The sequence below is a fragment of the Monodon monoceros genome, unplaced genomic scaffold, assembly GCF_005190385.1.
Source record: "Monodon monoceros isolate NGI ecotype Baffin Bay Population unplaced genomic scaffold, NGI_Narwhal_1 Super_Scaffold_2, whole genome shotgun sequence".
In the NCBI taxonomy this organism is placed as follows: domain Eukaryota; kingdom Metazoa; phylum Chordata; class Mammalia; order Artiodactyla; family Monodontidae; genus Monodon; species Monodon monoceros.
Genome location: NW_021703776.1, coordinates 64,293,739 through 64,317,806, shown reverse-complemented (window position 1 = coordinate 64,317,806; position 24,068 = coordinate 64,293,739). Strand labels below are relative to the sequence as shown.

At 45.0% G+C, this 24,068-nt stretch overlaps 1 protein-coding gene across 6 annotated transcripts in view; it reads left to right on the top strand.

Moving 5' to 3' along the window:
- The window catches only part of AOAH (acyloxyacyl hydrolase), a 171,953-nt gene extending 148,090 nt beyond the window's left edge, over positions 1 to 23,863 (top strand). For 4 of the 6 annotated variants that reach the window (XM_029233497.1, XM_029233500.1, XM_029233498.1 and 1 more), the window contains exons 18-22: positions 3,765 to 3,823; positions 3,906 to 3,965; positions 5,494 to 5,590; positions 12,378 to 12,454; positions 23,511 to 23,790. In XM_029233497.1, the coding sequence (XP_029089330.1) occupies positions 3,765 to 3,823; positions 3,906 to 3,965; positions 5,494 to 5,590; positions 12,378 to 12,454; positions 23,511 to 23,639 (422 nt within the window). In that variant the 3' untranslated portion in view covers positions 23,640 to 23,790. Of the gene's footprint in view, positions 1 to 3,764; positions 3,824 to 3,905; positions 3,966 to 5,493; positions 5,591 to 12,377; positions 12,455 to 12,555; positions 12,898 to 23,510 lie in introns of those variants that run through there. The other 2 variants (XM_029233501.1, XM_029233502.1) reach the window with 2 other exon arrangements.
- The last annotated feature ends 205 nt before the right edge of the window (positions 23,864 to 24,068 follow it).

Sequence of the window (24,068 nt, the reverse complement as noted above, 5' to 3'; positions counted from 1 at the left end):
CAGGTTAAGGTGGATCTCATTTTAATCAATAGCCACACACCTGAGTCTGGTTCCTGGGGCACCGTGCTAAGGGTGGGGCAAGCAAATAAAAGGGGGTTTCCACTTATTCTGCCTCTGAGCCAAGAAACATGATGATGATAACCCGTAGACTTGACTTTGGCCACCCCTTAAGGATTAAGAAAGAGGCCAGGGAGCAAAAGGGTCAGGGGAGAAGCCCTGAGTCAGTGATGATGTTCCCTGCTGCCTCAGTAAACAGGTGGGAATTCAGCCTGACTATTCAGGAAAGAGAAGGTCAAATGCCACAGCATCAGACCTGCAGGCAGTGGAGGCCCACAACAAGAATGGGTGTCTTGCTGACTCCTGCTGGGGAGGAAGGGGCTAACATCATTCCTCTTAGCCTTGTCTGTGAGTCACGACCCAGTCACTGCCTGACCGCCAAGGGCTGTGACAGCCCCACAGGCTCTACCAGCAGTTAAAATTCCTGGTGAGAATGTTTTGTCTTTTTGAGGAATTACCAGAAAGTAAGTCTCACACATTAGGATTATACATTCATAGATCTTTCAAGTAAGTTTATGTTTGATCAGGGATGAGTCCTCTCAGGCACAGTCTATAAGGAAGGCAATCTTTCCATTAATATGTCTGAGATAACTATTATGTGCTTTGAGGGTAAAAATGATGCTAAGATGAAGTCCTTGTCCTCTAAGGAAAGGACAAATAGTATATAGATCCTGACAGTGAAATTACCGAGGGCCAACGACACTTCTCTAAGCCATATGCATTCAGGGAGCTATCCAAAGGGTTAGACTATGATCAAGAAATCTGGGAGCGCTGGCTACAAATAAGACTGCGAGTCAGCCTTCTTTGAAGGGCCTCTGCCACAAAATAGGTGCAAAAACTCCGTTTTGTCCCAATTACTCTTAAACTTGAAACCTAATGTATTTTAAAATACCTTGTAGTATACCTTCAATTTTATTACTGGCTTCCTCCCTGTCTAAATTAATGTGGTTTTACCAAGGTTTAATACACTCAGATGGTATTTCATGAAGGTGTGGCTGATCTTTGTTAGCACTAAGCTCTTACGGTAGCTAAAATTTCAACTGTGGTCCCAGTGTTAAATAAATGCCAAAGACTCTGCCCTAAAGAACATACACATGACTGAGACTCGAGCTGCTACTATGGGAGCTGGGGTAGATCCCTTTGATCTTCAGAGGGAGCATATGGTATCAACTGGGCCAACCCACAGGCTCCCACCCCTTACACACACACACACTGCTGGTTCCTGGCCACTGTGGGACAGCCCTCTGCCCCTGTCCTGGGCATTCATGACCACCTTTCTTCACCAGACTCACTTTCTAACCAGGGAGTCACAGACACCACCTCTTTGCACATAGGTACAACATGTAGGTAGGATGAGTCTTTATACCAGGGCTTCTCGATATGGAAGAATACCGTTAAAGTAACAAGGATAAAAAGTCATACATAAAGAGAAAGAGCGAATAACTAACTGACAGTTCCAATCAGTGGAGAAAAGCATAAGAACCGTTTTCCCTCCTCGTCATAAACCCATCACAGGCACTCCCAGCCAACCTTCCACATGACGAGCCCCAGGGACACCCTGACCTTTAATAGGCAGAAATACCAGAGAGAAGGGAAACCAACCCATTATACCTTTCCCAGTTTTCTTCTAACTACAGCTAATGCGTGCTTATCCTGTCCACAGACCCACCTACTCACCTAAGAATTTCCCCTCCATCAACCTGGTCCAATTAGAGCCAGTGCCAGAAGAGCAAGGACATGAAGGGGAGGGGCCAGGGATGGTCCAGAAGGAGGATATGCCTTGTGGTCTCATCCTAGCGTGTTCTGGGACCTCAGCAGTAAGACAGTAGGAAGAGGGGAGTAAGCTGGGACGCAACGAGGCTATGGCTCAGCTTAGCCCCCAAAGAGGAGCCAGCAGATGAGCTTCCAGTATCCAGGGGCAGGATAAACTCCAGTCCCCCTGGATATCAGAGCAGTCCAGTCTTGCAGGTGGGGAGGGAGAGGGTGCAGGAGTGTTATTTACGGTCAGGCATGAGGTGCCACCTCCAGCAGGTTGAAGACACTTCATCCACTGGGCAGGGAAAAGAGAGAGGCCACCAGGTGAGAGTCAGGGCAAAGCAGGGTGTCAGGGCCCCAGCCAAGCTCCCTAAGGCTTATTACAAGGCCCTCCCGTCCCAACAAAGAAACAAGATGGCAGAGGGAAGGCTGCCGCTCAGCAGGGGGCGAGGGCCAAGTCCTCTGGGCAAGTGGAGGATTGAGGGTGGGGAACGCAGGTTGAAGGTGTCAGTCACTGCAGCTGGGCTGGACTGAGACAGGCAGGGACACATACAGAAAGGAGGTAAATTACAAAAGCACACACCAAAAAAAAAAAAAAAAAAAATAGAGGGAAAGCAGCCTCTGTGATGGAAAGCAGGATCTTGGAGAAAGATGGATCATGGAGCTCAGAGCTCCATGTGGAGCCCATAAAATGAAAGTGAAGACAGAAGCCAGTGGCTTGGGATTCATCTAAAATGTGAAAATGCAGACACCTTTGGAGCACAGAGAAGACCCAGCATGTCACTGTGACTTTAATGGCGATAATGAGCCTGCGGTTTTCCAGTCCTGGGATTCACTCACCCACACAGGGAGATAATATATTTTTCCTCTATGACAAGAAAATTGAATCTATCTTTCAGTCTAACTGATCTGAGGTATAAGTGAAAAATAAGACTGTGTTCTATCACCTTCAATCTTTCTCTTCGCTCCGAGATAGGCCCTATTATTTTCCTTTATTTTTTCAAGCGTGAGGGAAGTGTTAATGGATAGGACATCGGTCATTCACCCCTGAGATTTGGGAGAACCTGGATTTTGTGTCTCAGCCACAGCATGAAACTTGAATTGCCTGGGTTCGGGGGTGGGGCGCACAGTGTGGTAGAAGGGGCGGTGGTGGGAGGTGAGAAGAGAGAATAAATAACGCCCCCAGATTCTGGGTCCACAGCTGATATTTGGAAAGGCTCTGCATGAACTCACATTTGGCCTTTACCACTTCATGCGTGTGTACTTCTTTAACCTGCACCAAAGATATAGAGCCTATCTACTAATGACGGCTCAAATAAGATAACCGCTGGGCCGTGAAGGGATAGAACGAACGTGCCAGCCTCCCCAGTCCGATAGCCACACAAGCACTTGTGGAAAACTTCAGTTCACCAAACTGCAGGACAGTGCGTGGTCAGAACTTCAGACCCTCCAGAGTCCCGCCAGGTCCTCAGCATGGGATGATCGGGCCAGACCTGAGTGTTTCATAAACACAAAAGGAGGAGGATTTGGTCAACTCCCACCTTCCATGCTCCCTGGACCCCACAGGGACTTGGCGTTTCATACCATTGCCAGGAGAAAGCCACTGCTCTGCCAGTCCTTTGTTAGTGGTGTTCTGGTCCATACGGTGCCCTGAATCCCTCTACCCGGGGTCCAGATAAGGTCAGGCCCCTCACACCCTGCCCGAGCCCGTGCGAAGAGCTCGAGAGAGGAGTAAACTCCTTGGGGCCGCTCCCCAACCCCAGGTCTGAATTTCTAGGGGGCTCAGAAAGAAGGAAAGCACAGGCATCTTCAAGAGCGATGCTAAATGCATAGCCAGGGCAGGTCCCTTGAGGCGCCAGCCTTCTGCAAGAGAGGCAGGCTCACCCACCAGGGTCCCTAGGCGGCTGCTATATCTGAGTGAATGCAACATGCCAGACCTCTCTGTTTTCCAGGCCAGCTGAACAAGGACGTGACCTACGCGCATCTCTACTCCTTCCTGAGCTGTCTCCAGGTGAGCTCACACTGACTTGTTCCAAAGCTATGTTCCCACAACCAGCACTGTTCTTCTGTAATCAGTGTTTTCCTGCTCTCAGGTCAGCCCCTGCCACGGCTGGATGTCTTCCAATAAAACGCTCCGGACTCTCACTTCAGAGGTAGGGCTGTCGCAGGCCCTTTGATACTGTCTTTGATCATTCTCTCCCTGTGTTTGCTGCAGGGTTTTCACTGGGGATGTGATTTTGGCAGGGTGATGGCCTCCAAACTGGTGAATAAAAGAAACAAACTCCCGGATGCTTGAGGAGTCAGGAGAATGCGGGGTGCCCTGTCTCCCTCCTTCTGCCTTGCTGAGTCTGTAGTTCTTGCTGGGTTTCTCGATCACTGTCTCTATGTGTGCCTGTCTCTCTTGTATACACACATGTGTGTACACGCACAAATACACACATGCCTTTGAAATCTGGTCCTAGGCATATTTGTAGAGTCAGAGAAGTGATGAAGGTTAGGTGTACGCAGGGCTGGAATTCTCCCAAGGTAGGGGAGGACCAGCTGCCCCAGAGCCTTCCTTTCTTCTCTGAGAAAGTTTTCCACATTTCTTTCACAGATGGTAAATAATTTCTTTGTAAGGAATTTAGTAAACATTTTTTACAAGGGAAATATATTTCAATTTTTAAAAAACCTTAGAAAATGTAAAAAATACAAAAAAAATAACAAAAATCACTCAAAATCCCACCACCCAAAATTAATATGTATGTATGTCTTTCCAATATTATTTTCATAGATAGTTATTTTGGGGTTTTTGCCTACATAGTATCAGAACACACATATTGTTTTGTGCCTTCTGATGTTCATAATCATTCCTCCACATCATAATTTTTTTTTTTTTTTTTTTTTTTTTTTTGCGGTATGCGGGCCTCTCACTGTTGTGGCCTCTCCCGTTGCGGAGCACAGGCTCCGGACGCGCAGGCTCAGCGGCCTTGGCTCACGGGCCCAGCCGCTCCGCGGCATGTGGGATCTTCCCTGACCGGGGCACAAACCCGTGTCCCTTGCATCGGCAGGCGGACTCTCAACCACTGTGCCACCAGGGAAGCCCTCCACATCATAATTTTGTAATCATTTTAGAAAATAGAGCATATGAATGTACCATGATTTATTTCATCCCTTGGTGTTGGACATATGGATTGTTTCTAATTTTCCACTATGATAAACAGCGTTGTGATGAACCTTTGTATATATGAAGATGTATGTCTTTGTGTACCATGTCTATTTCCTTAAGACAAATTCCTAGGAAATTATTGGGTCAAAGAGTAGGTTATGTTTAACGATTTGATCCCTATCACCAAATTGCTCTCTAGAAAGGTTAAACAAATTGACATTCTCAATCACATATCCCATGGCGATACTCTTTATTATCATGATTGTTCATCTTTTCTTTGCCAAACCCATGGGGAGAAAGTGGTATCTTAATACTTTAATTTGCACTGATTTTGTTCCTAATGAATTTTAACAGTTTTGTATGCTCATTTTCCATTTGTGCATGAATGGAATTTAATATACAGAGCTGCTCTCTGCTGGTGACTTGCAGTCGGGGTGGGGTGGGGACTATTGATTTCTTTGTTCTGCGTGAATTGTCTCCCTAAAGCCCAAGTCTAGGTTTCATGAAATTCTCCCTGTTTCCTTTGTATTCAGAGAGCAGAACAACTCTCCATTACGCTGAAAAAAATTGCAACCAGCCAGAAATTTACAAACTTCAATCTTTTCTACATGGATTTTGACTTCCAAGAAAGTAAGTTTTGCTTGGTTTAGGTATTGACACAAAACAGAAGCAGCAGCTACCATTTAGAGCCTACCTGGGCAAGGCGTTTGTTTACAAGCCAACAGGTAGTATATTGGGCAGGGTCGCTTCTCCCCACTCTGACGCATTAACAGCTCTGAGTATTGAAAAAAGATAAAGCGTGAGACTCTTTCTGGAAGAGTCACCTCATTACTTCACCATTATTTTAGAATCCCTGAAGCCATAGAGCCAGTGACCAGCTGGAAACAGCTTTGGGCTGGGAGCCAACAGGTCAGTGGAATCATCTAACTTATTCTTGACATTTAGCAATGCCCCGCTGACAGCTGGGCTAAAGAAGAGTGTGACAGGAATGAGGGGTAAGGCAGTGCCTCTCCTTGGGGCCACTGGATTACCTAAGGACTCAAAACAAGGCAGATTCCTAGACCTCACACATGATGAAACTAATGAGTCTTAAAGGGAGGACTTCAGATGCCTATGGCAAAGTGGACAAACCATATCCCAGCTTTCTGGAAAGAACATTACTGCTGCTTTTCTAGCATTCTATCCAAACATTGGGGTCACTGATGAGTGGCCACAAGAAAACAGGCATGATTACTAGATTTATCCTTTACATCTTGACTCTGAAAAATTATTATCTATTGACTTTAATCCTTCCAGTCCCCTTTTCATTGCTAAGCAACTGTTATGCAAGAGAAAAGTCTCTGTTGATCGTCTGCCAGCTGAGATGATGCCAATGAAAAGCTTTGCAGTGTATGCAAAGAGTGGACGATTTCTCATACGGAGTTTATCATCTCTATCTCCCCACCGCCAGCTCCCCCAGCCCAAGCATCTGGGATGAGACAGATGGCCGTCATGAATTATCAAATATTACATTAGCTGACACGTTTTGCATTGTAGACTCTAGTACTTCAATTCTGAACATCTTTTCAACAAGGCTGATCTCCGTTAACTAGATTTCCTGCCTCGGTGATATATATTTCTCTCATGGGGAGAGACATTTTGATAAATAACCTGTCATTAAAATGCAGAGTTAAAGCCTCATTAATGAATTCCTGGTGTAAACAAATGCACCACCAAGTGATCTTTGATCATCACCCACCCTGAATATAGATAAAGTTTTAAAAAATATAATATTGCCTAGTATTCACTAGAGACTTTTTCATTTTCCACAGTAATCTCTAGCTCTGTCATTTATTATCTTTGGGACTGTTGGCGATTCCCTGAACATTTCTAAACCCTCCTTTCCAGACCTGGAAATGGAGACACTATATCTACATAAGAAGTCTTTGTGATGATTATGTAAAATAATGTGTAATCCTCCCAAATGCCATGCCTGGTACATAGCCAGCACCCAGGAAAGAACACCGTTCCCTCACACCCTTGCCACTTAATACATAGCTCAAAATGAGCAACATCTATACACCTGGGGACTGGTTATAAATGCAGAGCCCCAGGCCCCACTCCTAATTAGGACATACCTAATCAGAGTCTGCATCTGTACATAACCCACAGATGATCTATTAAAATTAAATCACACTTTAAAATTTAATAAATGGGGCTCATGTAATGCTCCAAGATTAAGAACTTAGTCATTTAGTCATCAGACTTTTACTAAGCCCTCCTGTGTGCTGTGTAGGTGCTGGGAATATAGTTGTTAACAAAACAGAACAGTCCTCTCTTCATGAAAGATACAGGGAAAAGAGCTTTCTCCTGGACCCCCATACTGGCCAGCATTCCACATGCTTGGAAACAGAGGTTCCTCAGCGCGTTCTTATCCTCAGAGCAACAATAAATGCAATAAAAAAGCAAAAATTCAGTTAACCTGAACACTCTACATCAACATGGCAGTTGGTCACTTTACTGAGAAGCCTCCTAGGTGTCTCTCCGTGTTCGGCACTTGTCATCAGCAGTTCAAGGAGTTTGCTGACGCTTTGTAATTCCCTGACGTTTCTTAATAATGAAGGTCCAGTTTTGGTCCAGGGCCTTCTTCGCCTTCTCCATACGAAGTTAGTCTCCACTAGAGAAGATACAGTGGGAGGGAGAGTGGAGGCAGAGGAAATGGTACTCTGGGATCTGCCTCCAGAAACATCCGATACAGCGTCATGCATTTAATGGCTACGTGCTATCACGTGTGCTTCTGAGAGAGCTGGCGTTTTTATCTAGTTTTCAAGAACTGTGGTAAGGTCTTAACTTACACCCAATGCTAGACTACTGCAAAGGGCATGCCTACCTTGAGATTTTAGCATTTTCCAGAGTAGGCAGAGGGTGCATCCACTCCCAGATCCATCTCTGTGGATAAGCTCCCCCTCCTGGGCAGCTCATCACCCTGGAAATCTGGCCTACCCCGTGTAGGCGAATATGTTATTATACAAAGGGTCCAGAATTTACAACCAGATAGACCTGTATTCCTATCTCACCTCAGACATAGAATAGCTGTGTAACCTCGAGCAAATGAAATAACTGTTCAAGTTTAGTTTCCTTTTGTGCACGGTAGCAGTAACTAAACCATGGGCTCTACGTAAGGGTAGAGACAGTGCTTGTCATGTAGTAAGGACTCTGATACCTGTTAGCTGACACCCTCCCATCGCCACCAACGTCACTGTTTGTAAAGCACCTACTACATTCTTCCAGGGCTTATGATAGATGGATAATAAATGTTTATTCTTTTTCAATGTCTAACCCTCCCCATCACCAACTGAGCCTGTGCATCACTTTGAGTTCCTCACAGGAAGCTATGCTAGAAATGCATCTCCTTATCACAGTTTCCTTTAATCAGAAATAAAAACCCTATAGAGTCACTGATTAAATCTGCAGTCTCAACAGTCACATGAAAATCTCTGCTCTCATTTCTATACTGTATTTGAGCTATTGCATCACAAATATCACTTTTCATATGAGATTTACAATTTTATACCCTGTGACAGAGCAAATGACAGTTGAGGGTCCCCGTCCCTTGAGGGTAGACACGAGACCTATCTGCTCTCTACTCTGACAGCCTCAGTCCAGCACCAAGAGATGACTGCTCACCTCAGAGACTCTTTTCTCTTGCTGACTCATCCTCCAACTGGTTATGAGCTAAACAGAGGCAGCAATTCTTTTTCCCTTCAGGAAATGCCAGCTTGAGCAGGTGATGTCCTTTTTCTTCATCTCCACCACACCTCCCATACAGAGGAAGGAGCACGCCACTCGGCTGACAAGGCCATTTTTTCACTGACACTTTAAATATAGCACCAGCTCCCCTCAGCTTCTAAGACAACTCAGTTAGAGTTTTGGTTCTTAGCTCCCCTCCCCTCAAGTGTACGTTTGTCAGAATGGCCAGTGACTTCATAGTGCTGCTGACCAGAATTCAGATTTCCCTTTTTAAATACCTGCTAGTCACCAAGGAGCTACCGAATGTTCTATGAAACTCCTGTGATTTCCATTGCGTCTCTGAAAAACCGGTCATTAGCAGAGCTTCTTTGACTTTACAAATAAAGGAAATACATTACGTACCAGATCCAAAGAGATCACTCATGATCTTTCAAGAGCTTTAATTCAAGTGTTCCAAAGAACAAACGGCAATTTATTTGCCTATATTTAATTATGGCCCCAGGCAGGAAGGGAACTGACCAATCTACCATAATACCCTGCTTGGACCACCCAGTCTAAATCAGGGAAGAAGTAGAGACCACTGTCTGGTATTGCATTTATTCTAAGAAAGCAAAATTTCTCCCTGAGATAATCAGACTAAAAAGGGTCACTCTGTCTAGCACTGGTCATAATACACGTAAGAACTTAAACTCTTGCCTGTGAGTTACTGACTCTTCCTGTAAGTGTTATAATTCTTATGTCTACAGATATTCAGTGACTGGTATGCCTCAGAGACACAATAATCATATGAGAAAATATCCTACGTTATGGGATCAAGCCTCCAAGGGGAGTAGAAGGAATCACCATTCCTTCTCACTTTGAAAAATAGTCATTAATTCTGATGACTAAATTATGTCCATCTGTTCCATGAAGTATAATATCTATCACCACCTCTCCCTTTCTCTAAGGGCCATAATTTTTAGTTTGGTAGTTAGTAATGCACATAAAATTCAAATCAAAATGGAAACAGCCTAGACCAACTTTAAGCCTCGTTAAGACTAGCATTGAATCACACTAGAGGAAACACCGGTATAAGAAAGTCTGGTGTTTTTAATATGGAGCTCTTAACAAACATTCCTCTCCAGGAACACGATCTTGGCTTAAACTGTGTTTCATTTATAAGCTCAAATTTGCTTTCCACTGTCGATTTTCCAGATCTCCGGATCACTGTAATTCCTTTGTGAACATTCTCTTGGCCAGGGAAGGCACAAGTTTAGATTCAATTTGTCACTCAACCTTCTCTGCAAATGTGAGGAGTCTAAAAGTATTATGACGAACTTCCTACCCCTTCTGGGTCAGAGGATGTGTGAGTGGTCCAGGTCAGGCCCATGGCTTGCTGTCTATCTCCTTAATACAACCCTTTCTCAGGTCTTGACCGGGCTTGGTTCCCATTGTCTATCAGGCCTGGGAATTCCTTAACATCTGATTGAGATTTTCTTTCATTCTTTCTTTTCTTTCTCTTTTTAACATTTGTATAGCATAAGGTGAAACCAAACTGAAAATAAGGGAGAAGAAGGAGAAAGGATTGAAAAGTTCATTGAGGATTTACGTGAAGCAAAGGAATACAAATAGAATGGAAGCGAGGTCACCTCTGAGCCGCAGAGGAGCTTAGGAGGCTGACATCTTGCCTGGGCTGGACCTCTCTGCATCAGTGTTGATTTCTGTATTAGAAACCCTGTGGGGCTGCAAAGTAGAGATGAGACAAATAGTACAAAAGAACCAAAAGCGCTGAGGGGGCTCAGTGGGGGTGACATTGACTTTGTATTTGAAGAAACCCTTCCAATGCCTGGTGCTCCATTAAGGGTAATTGGTTGGATGTTCAGATTGGAAATGGCTCAGAGAGAGAATCAGCATAAAGTTAGAAAGTAGAACAGCAGGACCCAAAAAACAAGTAGGAAAGTGACCCATTGTCTCCCGACTAAGGGGGGAGAAAGAAGAGTCTGAACCAAGCATGGGGAACGCATGACAGGTGAGCCAGGATGAGCAGGGCTGGGCTGGGGCAGTATGGCACACCCAGAAAGACAGGAGGGACCCACAGGTGCTTCAAAGTGTCAGACCCAGAGGGGAAGGGGAAGCACCCAGAATTGAACCTGAAGCAGAAAATCCGGTTCCGAGGTCATGCCTAAAAAACAGGACAGCCAGGTAAACTGAAGCTAGAGCCAGGCAAGCTTCCCCAAGGCTCTGTCTTTTACGGGGTACCTAGGGCCAATGGCAGGAAACTGTGAGGTCTGCAAGCTGGTTCAGCAGAAGGAATAAGCCTTCATAAGGGTTAGTGTGGTTTCAGTATCATTGTAATTCTGAGCTTCCTATCAGAAGAGCAGATACATACCATTCCTTCAGAGAAATACACCGTTTACCAGCATGAAGCAATCTCTCCCTTGTGACCACATGTGGAGGACACAGTGGACAATATCCTTGATTTGAGATTCACAAGAAATGCAAAGGCCACTTTCCATTAGCTGCTTCTTCTAGCAACCTCCAATAAAACCCAGGCATAAAGTATAAGAGAGTGGCTCAGTGGTGGCCGTTCTGACAGGGAAAAAGCCGACAGGAATTGGTGATCCAGTATAGGACTCCAGACCACCAGCAGGAATTGTTTCCTGTGCTCTGAGAAGCACAGCAGTATTTGCAGCCCCTCTGGGGACAAGAATTGGGTAGCAAGTGTGGACGGCCTGGCATGATATTAGGACTAATTACAAAAGCAGCGTAGTATTGATTCAGCTCTGGGAAAGTCCAGCTTCTCTCATCCAGTTAAAGCCCCTAATAGCATTTCCATTCCTTCCCTTGGGGCAAAAGAGAGATAAACAAAGAGGGCAAGAGGGAACATATATCTGCCCTTGAGTTTTTGTGAAGTGAAGAGGAAAGAGCTAGAGGAATCTCAGCTGTGCCGGCTCCCCTCTCTGGACACCAGGGAAATGAGGACATGGGCTGCACTGGGAGTGGTAGGTTTCACATTTTTCTCTCTGGAGGCTGTCTAGGGACTTGAAGTTTCCTTGAGGAGTTCTTATTGACTGTATGATATTATAATGTAGAGTTCATTATGCCTTTGCCTTGGAGCAACTGACATTCCTGGTCTCACCCCTGTTGAAGGACAGTTTTATTGCTGTTCATCATTTTGGGGCTCATAACGTTTTCTCTGTAGCCATACTCACTCTAAATGTGATGTCCAGATCATCTCAGGTAATTATATTTCTGACAAACTGTGAGTTTTAATGATGATTGCTTGACATATGCAGGCAGTGTCTGGAAATGGCAGCCAATGAAAGGAGATGTTAACAAAATGCTTAATATTTTCCTCCTACTCCTGAAATTCTGTCCTCCTGGCCACTGAGAAATGAGATGGACTTAAATCGATGTTGAATATTTTCGAGCCCACCCTTCCCCACCACCCTCCTCACTCTACAAACCACATTCATCCAACACTCTCACACATTTGTCTTCCTGAGTTAGAGAAAAAATAATGACACAATGGAAAGATTATTTCTGTTCAGAAAGCCCCCGGCAGAGGCAGACGTGGCTGGGTAAGCATGGGCCCAGGAGGAGCCTCCTTCACAGCCCTTGCTCTTGGGTGTTAACTGTTGCTCAGGAAAGCATGTCTCTAACCCTCTGTGTGTGTATGTGTGTGTGTGTGTGTGTGCACGCCCCGCAGTCACGGAGGAGTGGCAGAAGAGCGGAGGGCAGCTCTGCCAGCTCATTGAACCCGTGGATGGATTCCACCCTAGTGAGGTAAGTGCAGTCACACGACGGCTGCTGAGGGCAGTCTGTTACGTTATCTTTGTAATATAATTATGCACACATGCATTCGTTTTTATCCTATTTTATTCCAGAAAGAATTTGAGGTGATGTGCACACGTGTGTAAGATAGAAGATAAATAAATATAAATTAAATTGATAAAATATAAATAAAATAATAAAGTGAAAATCAGAGTAAAAAGAAAATAAGGTGGAAATGATACCTGAATTCCTGACTTAATGTCTACAATTCACAACGTGTCCCAGGAAGTCCTAAGAAACAGCCTGCAAGGGCCCACAAAATCAGCTCCACGCTTCCTACGCGGCTGATGCAAAGAAGGGCATAAGTCATAGCCTTAAGAAGATAAAAAATAAATTAAGTACTCAAAAAAAAAAAAATCAGAAGGACTTCTGGAAGTGAGCCCTGTGAGAAATTTCTTCTATGGATCCTTCTAGAAAAAAAGGAGAACCATACGAGAGGAGAACAGTGTCCCTAGCAATATCCTGCAGTAAGAGCTGTTTCTCATTTAGAATTCCGAGGAACAATCTGGAAAGTAGTTCTACTCTGGCCTCTTCACAGAGCAAGGGGAGCTAGACGGTGGGATTCTGTCCCCTCCCCCTCCCTCGTCCATTGTCCTGGCTGCAGCCAGGGAAGTTCCACTTTTATCTGTTCTACATACTGGACTTGCTCATGATATTTTTTTGTATAAAAAATAGAAAAAGAAGTGGGGGAGTAGCTCTGCTGCTTCTAACATTTTGAAAGCCAGTCCCCTGCAAGAGGGATGGGCCATTTACCCACAGGCAATCCTCTGTGGCGCTCGTCTTTCTGATGCAGCCTTTGTGGCATTGACAAGGGTCCAAATGTGAGAAGCACTTATTGTAGCCTTGATCTCCATGGTCAGCCAGGCCACAGGGAGTGCTGATCATCCCCTAAGAAGCATGAAAGGAATCATAGTCCTCCCTCCCCTTGAGCTCTAGGTGCCATGAGTACCCATGGGCAGAGCTAAGAACTGTCTCAAAAGAAAAGGAAGAGGGACTTCCCTGGTGGTGCAGAGGTTAAGCATCCGCCTGCCAATGCAGGGGACACGGGTTTGAGCCCTGGTCCAGGAAGATCCCACATGTTGCGGAGCAACTAAGCCTGTGAGCCACAACTACTGAGCCTGCGCTCTAGAGCCTGCGAGCCACAACTACTGAGCCCACGTGACACAACTACTGAAGCCCGAGCGCCTAGAGCCCATGCTCCGCAACAAGAGAAGCCACCGCAATGAAGAGTAGCCCCTGCTCGCCACAACTAGAGAAAGCCCGCATGCAGCAACGAAGACCCAATGCAGCCAAAAATAAAAATTAATTAATTAATTAACTAAAAAGAAAAGGAAGAGTGCCACTCCATGATCAGATGATTGGACAGTAGAGTCTCAGAAATGCTGGGTAAATTTTAAAGTGAGTATTAAATGCGCATCTTACTGTGTTAAGTAACAACAACCCAAACAATCTAAGTGATGCGCCTCAGAATATCTGTTTCCTGTGTATCACTTGGATGGGTTGATCCAAGAGAATTATTGGCTAGAAGCTGGTTAAATATTAGAGTTTGCCCCCTCACCAAAATAAAAAATGATGTCTTTGGTTTTAGAATAGTTAATGTGGAGACCTGCTTTCTGGCAATAATTAGGTAGTAGTTCTTGTCATTCTTTGGACATTACAGAATTTTACCCTTCTGATTCTACAGAGAACGGGGAAAAGAGGAGACGGTCAGAGAGGGAGCAATGAGGAACAAACTAAAAATAAGAGGGTCAAAGGCAGCTTTGTTATATCCCTCGGGACATATTTGTCTGATCTATCAAAAGACAGTTCTGTCCCTGACTCTTAAAACAGTATTAGGGTTCAAGGTCTGTCAAATTGGGGCTCTTCCTTTCACTCAAACAGCTTCGCCGTTAACTGATTGTTGAGAACAGAGTCAAAAGCTGAGGGGCTTCCCTGGTGGCGCAGTGGTGGAGAGTCCGCCTGCCGATGCAGGGGACACGGGTTCGTGCCCCGGTCCGGGAAGATCCCACATGCCGCGGAGCGGCTGGGCCCGTGACCCATGGCCGCTGAGCCTGCGCGTCCGGAGCCTGTGCTCCGCAGCGGGAGAGGCCACAGCAGTGGGACGCCCGCGTACAGCAAAAAAAAAAAAAAAAAAAAAAAAAAAGCTGAAAATCGGTGTGTCATAATCTTGTGTTATTCCTGAGAAATTGTTCACATGCCGAGAGTGGGTGATAGAGTGGGCAACAGTGGTGGAGCCACATCTAAAGTGGCTGACAATGGATAGATATGCCTAAAGCTTGCCTAGTTATCATGTATGTTGAGCTGAGCAGCCTAGATGGCAAATTCCCATCCTAGAATGTCTATTGAGTGCCTACGCGGTATCAAACACAGTGAGAAGGGTGAACAGGAAACCACCCCTGCCGGTTAAGGAGATTATAGGGTGGAGGGGGAGAATGACAAATAAACAGATAATTAAATGTAAAAAGTAGTCAATGCCTCCAACTGTCCAAGCACAGATGCTGTGGGAGCATTATGGGGGACGGAATGGGAGAGAGGGGTGCAAGAAAAGAGTTTCAGAGGAGGCAACTCAGAACTAAGACCATGAACTAGTCAAGTGAAAGGAAGAGGGGAGGGATTGCAGAAAGTGTTGAGCTGAGGAAAGTGCAAGGGCAAGGACCTGAATATGAAAGGAAGCATGGCGCGTTGGAGGTAATAAAAGTGCTTCGGTGTGGCTGGGACATAGAACATGAGAGTGGAGTGGAGAGAGAAGGAGCAAGAGAGATATTCAGGGACAGGTCACATAAGGTCTGAATAGGGTTCGACCTTTTCAACTGTGGAGAACAGAGAGCTGTTGAAGATTTTTCAGCAAGAGGGAAAGATACCTAGACTTGTTCTCTAAAAGGATACCTGTGGTAGCAGCATGAAGAGTGGTTTGGTCTAGCAGGGGTGTGGACACCCCTGTGCACAAGAGGGTGATGGCCTGAACAGAGGTAGTGAGGAGAAAGAAAGGCCTGTACTGGAGAGATTCGGATAGCTGAATCAACAGAACATGGTCATTTATTGAATGTCAAGGTGAAAGAGAAAGAGATGCTAAGCATTACACTTCTTTTGTGACTTGGGAAACTGGATAGATGATTTCATTGCCTGCTGAGGTCAAGAACACCTTTAGGGGGATAGGGTGGTTTGAGGACGAGTTTGGTACATGTTGGATTTAAAGAGCCTCTAGGATGTCCAAATGGGGATGTCCCTGCAGCAGATCATATACGAGCTTAGAGCTCAGGAAGGGATCTGAGCTGGAGATACAGATGTGAGCACCATCAGGACGGGGTTGTGACTTGAAGCCTTGAAGAGGGGCCGCTGGATGTCCCTGCGTACTCGCCTCCCGATGGTGTGCCCTACAGCAGAAGCAGTGTGAAGGGATCCTTCTAGACCATGGGGCAGCTATGGGGGTCCGCATCTTTTCCATCTTGAAAGAGTCAGATGGGCAAGGCTGAGTCTCAGGACCTCATCCTTATGGCACAGACATAATACCAACCAGAAGAGTAGACTCGGACCTTGTTCAAGTGCCCCCTCGCCGATCCTGCACATCTGCAGAAATAGTTGATACTGGCCCCTCACCACCAGGGGGTGAGCAGGCTGTATTTTATTGGCCTGTTTCTTCCTAAAACCTGCTAGAGAAGCAGGGCAGAGTGCGTAACCACTATGGATTCAACTGCTCCAGTTGAATGGGCTATGTTGAACAGCCCATTGAAAACTATGGGCTATGTTGAACAGTTCAAATTTATGATTGATAGATATTAATTTTTGAGCCAGATTATATTCACCATCTAAATTCTTTACTTATATTTTAATGGAAAATAAATAAGCATATAAAAATTCCTGTATATCAATAGACTGACAACCACTTTACTTTTTCATCTCATTTCCAAAATGTAGAACCAGAATTTTAAGAAATATATATAATGCCAGACTTGCTGATTGATTGGATTTGGTGGGTGGGAGTGAGACGACTCACAGGATTCGACAACTGGATGAAGGGAGGTGAAAATAAAAAGTCAAGGAACTCAGAAGAAGGAGCAGATTTGAACATTCTGAATTTGGGGTGCCTGCACAGTATCCAGCCATTAGATCGTATTTATGGGTTCTGATCTCAGGAGACACAGGTTTGGGAATCACCAGCTTCTAGCTGAGAGCAGGAGACACTGGCAGGGATGAGATTGGCCCAAGGGATCAACTTATGAAGAAAAATAAAGATCAAAGAGAATTAAGACTGAGAAGGTATTTTAGTTATCTATTGTTGCATAGCAAATGACTTAAAAACCACACACATTCCTTTTTCTTTTTAACTTTTTATTTTTTATTGGAGTATAGCCGATTAACAATGTTGTGATAGTTTCAGATGCACAGCAAAGGGACTCAGCCATACGTATACACGTATCCTTTCTCCCCCAGACTCCCCTCCCATCCAGGCTGCCACATAACATTGAGCAGAGTTCCCTGTGCTATACAGTAGGTCCTTGTTGGTTATCCTTTTTAAATATAGTAGTGTGTACATGTCAATCCCTAACTCCCTAGCTATCCCTTCCCCCCGCCCTTCCCACCACCCCCACCCCGGTAACCATAGCTTTGTTCTCTAAGTCTGTGAGTCTGTTTCTGTTTTGTAAATATGTTCATTTGTATCATTTCTTTTTAGATTCCACATATAAGCGGTATCATACGATATTTCTCTTTCTTGTCTGACTTACTTTGCTCAGTATGGCAATCTCTAGGTCCACCCATGTTGCTGCAAATGGCATTATTTCATTCTTTTTAATGGCTGAGTAGTATTCCATTGTATATGTGCCACATCTTCTTTATCCATTCCTCTGTCGATGGACTTTTAGGCTGCTTCCATGTTTTGGCTACTGTAAACAGTACTGCAGTGAACACCGGGGTGCATGTATCCTTTCAGACCATGTTTCTCTCCAGATATATGCCCAGGAGTGGCATTGCAGGTTCATACGGTAGCTCTATTTTTAGTTTGTTATGGAACCTCCATACTGTTCTCCATAATGGCTGTACCAATTTACATTCCCATCAACAGTGTAGGAGACACATTTCTTGTGTTTTTTTTTTTTTTTTTTCTTGCAGTACGCGGGCCTCTCACTGTTGTGGCCTCTCCAGTTGCGGAGCACAGGCTCCGGACGGGCAGGCTCAGCGGCCATGGCTCACGGGCCCAGCCACTCCACGGCATGTGGGATCTTCCCGGACCTGGGCAAGAACCCGTGTCCCCTGCATCGGCAGGTGGACTCCCAAGCACTGCACCACCAGAGAAGCCCCGGAGACACATTTCTTATCTCACAGTTTCTGTGGCCAGGAATCCCGACACAGATTAGCTGGGTATCCTGCTCCACTGACTCTCCCAAGTTGCCATCAAGGTGTCTGCCAGGGCTGGGTCTCATCGGAAGGCTTGACTTGGAAGCTCACATTTATTAGCAGAGCGTAGTTCCTTGAGGCCTGTTGAACTGAGGGTCTCAGTTCCTAATCGGTTGTTGCTCAGAGGCCACCTGAGCAACCTGCTTCGTCAATGGGTGCAAAATGGCAACAGTCTGCCAGTTATGTCAGCCACTACTGTACGTAACCTAATCACAGAGTAACATTCCATCACCTGTGCCATATTTTAGAAGTTAAAAGCAAGTTACAAGTCCTACCACACTCAAAGGAGAGGGATGACGCAGGTGTGACTACCACAGAGTGGGAACCATTGCCCATCTCAGCAGGACCCGCTGGAAAGAAGTCCTAGGAGATCGCTAGATGCCTCCAGAGAGAGCAGGTGTATCCGAGAGTTGGGAATAGCAGTCAAACTGCTGACAGAATGCAAAGAAAGTTTTTCTTAGAAAAGAAATGTCATTGCAAAGACCCGAGACCCAGATTTGTGACCTGTTGAAGCTGTAGCAATTCTATCTGTTCAAACACCCACTTTTTAAAATCTTTGCAAAGTTAAGTATCTGAAAAGGTACGTAAAAGATCTCTGGGCCTAAAATCAGACAATAGTAAACAGAAAACGTTGAAAGAGCCACGAACATACATTAAGTCTGCTTTCCTTGGCTATGCTGAGACCACCTGGCTAAACATTCCTAACACCTCCTGCCTTAGAAGCTTCGCGCAACAAAGCTCTCTGCAAAACAGCCTCCTCTCCTCTCCTCATGGAAGTAGCAACTCAAACCAATCCTCTTAAAACTCTTCCTACAGGCAGTGAATTTTCCATTACATCAATCCCCTCTTCTTTCTTGAGCCCTGACCCTTATACACTGCTGGTGGCAGACATCAGATATATAATCAGTGGATTGGCTTTAAATAAGTTAACAGTCTCTAGGTCTTTATTTGTCTCAACATGTAAGCCCCTGGGACCCAAGGTCCTTGACAGACTGATGGAGCCCCTCAAAAAAGGCAGTTAAGCTGGCAGTGGGGAGAGAGAGGAGGGAGGGCCTCCTGGGCCAGGGAACCCTCAAATAACAGTCACTTAGGCTGGCCCTCCCAGGCATCAGGGACCATGTTTGTTTAGTTTGCTTTATACACCAACTGGCAGCAGTGGTTTTGGTGGTGGCACCCTGAACCAGCACAGACAGGCTCGAGCTGGAAATGTAACATTTTTCCTTAAATGTTTTTAAATACGTCTTACACAACTGTCATGTTGTAAGTTTATAAATGTAAAATTAATTGGGACCAAAAGTAACCAGGTCCAATAGACTGTGTTTCTGGACAGATTAAGAGGCCAGAGAAGTAAAACTGTGCCTTCCCTGTGGTGAGGGCTTCCCTGCAGGTGTTTGAAAGCCATCTTACAAGACAGCCTGGAATTGTTCTCCCTTCAAGAAAAATAAGTTCACAGTAGATTTTTTACTTTGGTCTGGTAGAAGCCCAGAGTTAAATTTAGCAAGAGTTCAACTTAAAAGGTATCAGTCATGCTAAGTTGTTGGTGAAATCTATATACTCTTGCTCTGAATTGCATTTATTCTTTAAAAATATTACAAAAATGTAGTTACTGTTCAGGGTTTGTTTTTATGATTGTCTTACTAAAGAGTTCCATTTTTGTAGCAAAATACATACAGTTAGCTTACAAAGCGGGAGTGTGGAGGAATCACAGATGATGTCCAGCTATGACCACTGCTGGGCTTCTAACATGTCTGGATATGTGAGCAGATCATGAGCATGTGGGCTGGATCTGACATGGTATATTTTCTTGGGGGACCCGGTACTCTCCTGGTGAAGAACTCATCATAAATACAAATATGGTTAGGCAAAGAAGCGTGGCGCAATTTTAAATTGTCATTAGGAGGGAGAGAAATTCTAGAAGCCATATGGTGGCTGTCACCAAGGGCTGAATCAAGAAATGGCACCAGGTCCCTACCCTCCAACTCCCCTCTCTGTGGACTCATGCCTGAATCCTAGGGAGATCAGGGGCTGCAAGTAAAAACTGAAAAAGCTGCTTCACCAAAAACTTATATAAGACAATGGGGTGTTAAGTTGCCCTACTTTGTCACCCCTTCTATGAGAGTTTCAAAGAGAAAACTTCACAGTGGACCAATGACCATCACATGGTTTTGCCACCATGGGGGCTTCTGAGTAGCAGCAGTAGACAGATGGGTGGGTGGCAACGCCCCACAGAAGCACTGGAGCTGCAGGGATGCCTGCAGAACAGCACCAGTGCCCATCGGACGTGGACTTACCCAGAGGAAGGGCCACACCTGCTAGAACTGAGTGGCACCTAGACAAAAGCAGCACCGCCAATGTGGCAACCATCTGGACTCTGCAGCTGGGGCCCTGCAAGAGCTCAGGCAGCTGAATCAACTGCAAAGGAAGAGACAAGGAAGGGCCTAACCCTGTTAACCAGAATATTCCACTTAACCAGAACTCCACATTCCCTAGCGTTCTGCTGGACCAGATTTCTTTCCATGCACATATCTAGTAGGGTTAGTAAATGAGGCAGCCTGTGAACCCCTCCTGGGTTGCAGATGTTGGGCACACTGGCAATGGGAAACTCTCCACCCCTGTCCTGAGGACAAATGTTAGGGAGATGTGTGCAAAAAAAAATGCATCGGTGAAATAAATTAGCTTGCACGTATCTGATGGAATATCATGCCGCAAATAAAAACGATACAGATCTACTTTTAGTGGCACAGAAATATGTTTGTAATATAGAGCAAAGTAAATAAAAAGCAGATCAGAGATTGTTGCGATGATTACTCAACTGAATGCATTTGTCAACACTCATGGAACTGTTTACCAAAAAGAGTTCATTTTACTGTGTGTAAATTATACCTCCAAAAGAGCAGATTATAAAATATTTACAGAGGGATCAAATGTATGTGTGTGCGCATGTGTGTGTGCCTCAGAAAGGCTCAATGTTAACAGTGACTATCTCTATTATAATTAAGATAAATTTTATTCTGTTTTTCTTTTTGCTTAATTGTCCTTTAATTTTTTCCCAAAGGAATAGATACTGCTTTAACATTTTTAACTGTGAAACGGGGAGCACAAAAGATATTTGTGTTCAAGGAACACCTCGCTTGGAGTAATGAGGGTGACTGGGCCTTGCCCTGTGCAGAGCATCATGGGAGTTACAAGAGGAGGTTGGTTATAAGGAGCCCACAATAGGTGCTCAGTAAATGTTTCTCAGACGAATGAATAATTATAGTAGGTCATTTTATCACAAGCATCTAGTTTAGTAGTAACAATACCATTCTCATTTTAGATCCAAAATATTGGCAATGCACACATGAATATTTTAGTCTCCATTAGAGTGATAGCCAACTAATTGCTTTCAAACCAAATAGTTACCACATGCTCAAATCTCAGCTCTTTTATTTTAACTTCCCTCTGCTTATCCTCACCCCCATCTCCTCCTTTATTAATTCACATTGGGAAATAAATGACCACAAATGAATTGATACCACATAATTGTTAGGAAGACTGCTTAGGTATATCGAAGTGAAAGGCAAAAAACAAAAGAGAAGAACCAGTAATTTTCCACAGACTTGGAAGCAGCCTACTTTGTTGAGAAGTAGCAGGAAAAACAGCCCCGAATCAGTCCCCTGTTTTTGAAGACGTGACTGCTTCTAGTATGAGAGATGATCAGACCCTTCCTGGAAACGTGCTGGCTTAACCATCAGCCTCTTTAGGTCTGAGAGGTGTGTGTGTGTGTGGTATGTGGTATGTGGTACGTGTTGTGTGTGTTGGTGGCAAGTGGGGTGTGTACGTGTGTTAGACACCACATGGATATGATCAAGATTACATTGCTGGGTGGATGGAATTTGGGGTCCACCTCAGAAGACTCAGGAACACATGAAAATACTGGGGATATTTAATGTATCGACTCAACCAGTTCTATTTTTTTCTAACAACTGCTAAAATCTTACACACAATTTAGACCCAGAAGAGTCTTTAGATCATTTATTCATTTTGCAAATGAGAGAATTTCAGCCCAGAGAAGAAGGCTGAAGGGGGCTGGCCAGCATCACACAGGGAGCTGGCTGCACTGTTGTTGGAATGAGGAACAGCATGTGCCCTTTGAAGACAATGTCCATGTGCTTCTGTATAAAGTCAGGGACATCCCTGAGCATCTGCCCTGAACAATGTGTTCCCCTCTGAGGCCTTCAGCAGTCACGTTTCTCTATCAGTCAGCATTAACCCCCACACACACCCCCTCCCATGGAGATGTAGCCATCTGGGGTCTGAAGGCCTGTCCAGGGCCCATTTGCTAAATGAGGGCATTATCTGCAGAGAGAGACTGCTCATCAGAGGCACGTTAATGACAAGCCAGAGGACCGAACAACCAAGAATGGATCCTGCTGACATTGTGAATAAAGGGACACACAACAATGCAACCAGAGAGTGGGCATCAGGCCAAGAGAGAGAGGGACAAGCCTATTGTGAATTAAGCCTGTACATTCCACAGCCTGGCACTCCAACCACTCTCTCCGTGCCCACAGCCTCCTTCAGGAGCCCAGCCCTGCAAGGGGACCAGTTCAGCTTCATCTCCCAGGCACCCATAGTCCCCCTGCATGACTTTCTCTTCCACATCTCTAAGCTTCTGCATGTGCTGTGTCCTCTACCACATACACTGCTTTCCTCATGATCCATCTGGTGAATTCCTCTTTGAAAATTCAGCTCAGCCACCACACTCTTTAGAGAGGACCTATCCTTTCTTCGCACCCAGCAGAGTTGCCACCTCTTCCCCTTCCAGCCGTGTGCATCCCTCACAGTCCTCCCTGTGGGTTTGGTGGTGTCATTCTGCATGTCTGGGTCCCTCACTAGACTGGGAGTTCCTTCAAGGAAGGATTCATCCTGTTCACCTCCAAAACCCAAGCCTTAAGCCTGCAGTAAGTGTTAGCTATCCACAGGTAAGTGAATAAATGCCTTTCTTAGAAAGTGTATTTGCTGTCTATTACTAAATAACAAATTACCACAAATGTAGCAGCTTAATACAATACACACTTGTTGTCTCACAGTTTCTGTGGGTCAGGAGTGCTGGTATAGTTTAATTGGGTTCTCTACTTAGAGTCTCAGAGGCTAAAATCTACATTCTCACCAGGAGACTCAACTGGGGAAGATTTGATTTCAGACTCACTTGAGTTGTTAGCAGAATTTATCTCCTTGTGGTTGTAGGACTGAAGACCCAACTCCTTACTAGATGTCAGCTGGAGGCCACCCTCTGTTCCCTGCCATGTGGACTTTCCAACATGGCTTCTTACATCATCAGCCCGTCAGCGAGTCTCCAGAGCAAGTCTGCCAGCAAAGCAGAGCCTTAGATAATGTAACATAATCACCGAAGGGACATTCTTTCACCTTTACCATGTTCTATCGCTTAGAACCAAGTGATAGGTTCCATCCACATCAAGGGAAGGGGATCATACAAAGACCCAAAGGTAGGAATCCTGGGGAACCATCCTAGAGTCTGTCTACTGCACAAGGAATAGAGTAAATCTTACTGGTAACTTCTTTACTTTGTTTTAATTTCCCTTTTACTCCTCCTTTGGGTTCTCTCTTGCAGGTGGCTTTACAGCTGTTGGCAGATCGCTTCTGGAAGAAGGTGCAGCTCCAGTGGCCCCAGGTCCTGGGAAAGGAGAATCCATTCAACCTCCAGATTGAGCAGGTGTTTGGAGACCAAGGGGGGCACTAAGTCCTCAGGGACACCTGCTCCTGGGGAGCTCAGGAAGGCAGAAACTTGGGTAAACTCATTCAAGAAATGGTTATAGGAGTGGCTGTGTCACAAACTCACAGGCCCCTCTTCAGCAGCATCTTTGCAAAGTGCTTTTCTCCCATTTAAAAGCCTAGTGTCACTCTCTTCACTTCCCCTTTCCCACTTTTGGGGATGGCTTCCCAAATAAACCACTGGCACCCAAATCTTTGTCTCAATAAAGACAAAATTATAATGACAGTGTGTGTATAATTGTGTATGCTTTATTATTGTATTATTTTTAAATTTATTTATTTATTCCTGATAGGGAGATATTAATACTTCTATTTTGGCTAGGCACCAGCGTGAACCAAATCTCCCACTGATCGTATCAATGATTGGAAGACCTTACCACAGACTAGCTTCTGGCTT